The following is a 3,634-nucleotide window of genomic DNA, read 5'->3' on the forward strand; positions in this document are numbered from 1 at the left end:
GGCCCCGAGCGGAAGCGGGCCGGGCCCGGCGGCGGAGCGCGGCGGCGGCGGGGGCGATGGAAACGCACATCTCGTGCCTGTTCCCGGAGCTGCTGGCCATGATCTTCGGGTACCTGGAGGTGCGCGACAAGGGCCGCGCGGCGCAGGTGTGCACGGCCTGGCGCGACGCCGCCTACCACCGCTCCGTGTGGCGGGGCGTGGAGGCGAAGCTGCACCTGCGCCGCGCCAACCCCTCGCTCTTCCCCAGCCTGGCGGCGCGGGGCATCCGGCGGGTGCAGATCCTGTCGCTGCGGCGCAGCCTGAGCTACGTGATCCAGGGCATGGCGGACATCGAGAGCCTCAACCTCAGCGGCTGCTACAACCTCACCGACAACGGGCTGGGCCACGCCTTCGTGGCCGAGATCGGCTCTCTGCGCTCGCTCAACCTCAGCCTCTGCAAGCAGATCACGGACAGCAGCCTGGGCCGCATTGCCCAGTACCTCAAGGGCCTCGAGGTGCTCGAGCTGGGCGGCTGCAGCAACATCACTAACACTGGCCTCCTCCTCATTGCCTGGGGCCTGCAGCGCCTCAAGAGCCTCAACCTGCGCTCCTGCCGGCACCTCTCCGACGTGGGCATCGGGCACCTGGCGGGCATGACGCGCAGCGCGGCCGAGGGCTGCCTGGGCCTGGAGCAGCTCACGCTGCAGGACTGCCAGAAGCTCAGCGACCTCTCGCTCAAGCACCTGGCCCGCGGGCTGGGCCGCCTCCGCCAGCTCAACCTCAGCTTCTGCGGGGGCATCTCGGACGCGGGGCTGCTGCACCTGTCGCACATGAGCAGCCTGCGCAGCCTCAACCTGCGCTCCTGCGACAACATCAGCGACACGGGCATCATGCATCTGGCCATGGGCAGCCTGCGGCTGTCCGGCCTCGACGTCTCCTTCTGTGACAAGGTGGGGGACCAGAGTCTAGCCTATATCGCACAGGGCCTGGACGGGCTGCGTTCCCTCTCCCTCTGCTCCTGCCACATCAGTGACGAGGGCATCAACCGCATGGTGCGACAGATGCACGGGCTTCGCACCCTCAACATTGGCCAGTGCGTCCGCATCACTGACAAGGGCCTGGAGCTCATTGCTGAACACCTCAGCCAGCTCACAGGCATCGACCTCTATGGCTGCACCCGCATTACCAAGCGGGGCTTGGAGCGCATCACCCAGCTGCCCTGCCTCAAGGTGCTCAACCTGGGACTTTGGGAAATGACTGAGAGCGAGAAGGTCAGGTGAGAGGAGGGGGCTCCCCGAGACCTCCATCTCCTCTGGAGGGACTCATGGACGGACTTACTGACTGACTGCTGCAATGGAGGAGAGAAAGAGAGAGAGAGAGAAAGAGAGAGGGGGGCACGCACAGAGCCATGCTACCCACGCACCCTGGCGCTGGAGGGAGGAATATATATATAGAGAGAGTATATCCTTGACCCTTCCGTGCTGCCTACCCACCCTTGCTCTGGAGGAGGAGGAGGAAGGAGGGGGGACAGGAGGGGGGGGAGAGAGAGAGAAAGAGAGAGGGGGGCACGCACAGAGCCATGCTACCCACGCACCCTGGCGCTGGAGGGAGGAATATATATATAGAGAGAGTATATCCTTGACCCTTCCGTGCTGCCTACCCACCCTTGCTCTGGAGGAGGAGGAGGAAGGAGGGGGGACAGGAGGTGGGGGAGAGAGAGAAAGAGAGAAAGCACCTATCCTTTCCAGGTCATGCCTCCAGCTCCACACTTGGGAAACAGAGCTCCCCCTCCCCCCATAGCATCCTTCTCTACATAAGAGGCAGAAGCCCACAATCTTATGCACTGGGGCTAGAGATACCCCTCTTTATCCCCACTCCTTGACTCCATCCCCTCATGCACTAAGGATGGATAAAGAAAGACCCTTGTTCTGCCATGTATTGAGACTAGATTATTTTGTGTTTATGTAAAGGAGAGTGGGAACGGAGATGGTAACAAACAGTAACAGCAGCAGCAGAAGCTTCCTAGCTACATTTCTATACCCAGACACCCCAGTCCTCCTGCACAYTGGGCACAGGCACAGCTTTTGGTAAAAACCATTCCACCTCTGCGCCTGCCCCTCCCCCGTCAACTGGGAATTGTGACAGAAATACTGCTCCCTAGGTACATTGATTTTCTTTTTATTTTTTTTAATCTGTTCTCAATCTCCAGTTCCATGTTATTCTCTGCTGTGGGTGGATACAAGCTCCCACTATTCCAGTTCTCCACTGCACTGAGAACAGGGATAGCTGCAACGTCTCCTTTTGTATGTTTCCATGTCATCCTGCGCTATAGTTAAAGAGAAAGCCTAGGCACTCCATTCTTTCTCCCCATCTCTCTGTACTGGAGATAGAGATAACCATTTCCTCCTTCCCCTGTCTCTGTAGGGACTGGACACAGACCCTGGTCTCTTAAACCTCCCCACGTACTGGGGGACGCTGAGAGTTACCGAGAGACACATCTTCCCTTTCATCATTTGCTCTTTTTCTCCCCTCCTCTTTCTTGGCAATGAGGATAAAGACATATCCAGCTACATATCCATTCCTCTTTGGATTGGGGGCAAGTGGGTGGAAGGGGCAAGTAGCTCCCCTCTACCCATGGGACTTGAGGAAGAATCTCCAGTTTCATTTCTGCTTCTTTTGAGATACTGTGACCTGTTTTTATTTTGAAATGCATAAAAAAAATTACTGCTACAAAAACAGCCTCTTAACTCTCCCACCTATCCCTTGCTTATGTCTTATAACTGGTCCCAGTTTTCCTCATACATTCTCCTCTTTACAGTATTCATTTTCTTACATTTTTTTATTATTTTTAAAGACATTTGAAGTTGCTGTTCTTGTGGATTTTTAAGTACATTTTTTTTCTGCTGAATATATTCTATATATATAAATATATATATATATGATGTCTGGCTACCTCGTTTTAATTTGTTACTTTTTTTCCTCAAAAACCCTGGAATTCTTACAGGAAAGAGATTTTGAGACTGAAACATTTTTGTGCCTAGACTGGAATAATGCCCCTTGGGTTTGTACTTTTTTCTTTTCTTTCCCTTCCCTGCCCTTTCTCCTTTATTTTTTTTATGATTTTTTTTAACCTTATCCTACTGTGTCCCGCCTTCACATTCTGGTTGTGCCTCTCCCTCCCTCTTCATTGGGGATTGGGGACCCAAACTGTGCTTCTGCATTTTTACTCTTCTAGCACAAACATGTAACATGTGAGAATCCATGCTGAGGATCGGGCTACTGTTAACAGAAATGTGTAAAATGCAAGCTTGTTTAAAAAAAWTTATATATATAGATATATGCAAATATTTTCCCCTCCCCTCCCAAATCACCTACAAAAGGTCACTATGTGAGGCTTCCTGTTTGTAAGTGGAGAGAGGAGCAAAGCAGGCCTGCAGGCCCTGAGGCTGTAATGTGAAGGGGAGGAGACTGAAGTTCATCTGTCTTATCTCTGTTCTGTCAATAAAATGGAGCTGGTTCTTTAGATTTTTTTTTAATTATTTTAAAGAGGAAGAATAAGTTTTTTTTTTTTTTTAAGAAAAATATCTTGGCTTTTTTTTGCTTATATGTTCAAAATCTCAAATCCTCCACAGTAACAGGCCAGACCATGGAGTTA

The 3,634-nt window shown here is 52.5% G+C and overlaps 1 protein-coding gene across 1 annotated transcript; it reads left to right on the forward strand.

The window, feature by feature from the left end:
• The first annotated feature begins 6 nt into the window (after positions 1-6).
• FBXL14 (F-box and leucine rich repeat protein 14) lies at positions 7-1,534 on the forward strand. Its single transcript, XM_085324178.1, has one exon. The coding sequence runs from the start codon at positions 57-59 to the stop codon at positions 1,257-1,259; it is 1,203 nt and encodes a 400-aa protein (XP_085180304.1). The 5' UTR covers positions 7-56; the 3' UTR covers positions 1,260-1,534.
• Positions 1,535-3,634: the final 2,100 nt, after the last annotated feature.

Source organism: Rhea americana, unplaced genomic scaffold (assembly GCF_003343005.1).
Source record: "Rhea americana isolate MKP2758 unplaced genomic scaffold, rheAme1 scaffold_9, whole genome shotgun sequence".
NCBI lineage: Eukaryota > Metazoa > Chordata > Aves > Rheiformes > Rheidae > Rhea > Rhea americana.

Coding starts and splice junctions, on each gene's coding strand:
- FBXL14 (XM_085324178.1), top strand. CDS start 57: ATGGAAACGCACATCTCGTGCCTGTTCCCGGAGCTGCTGGCCATGATC.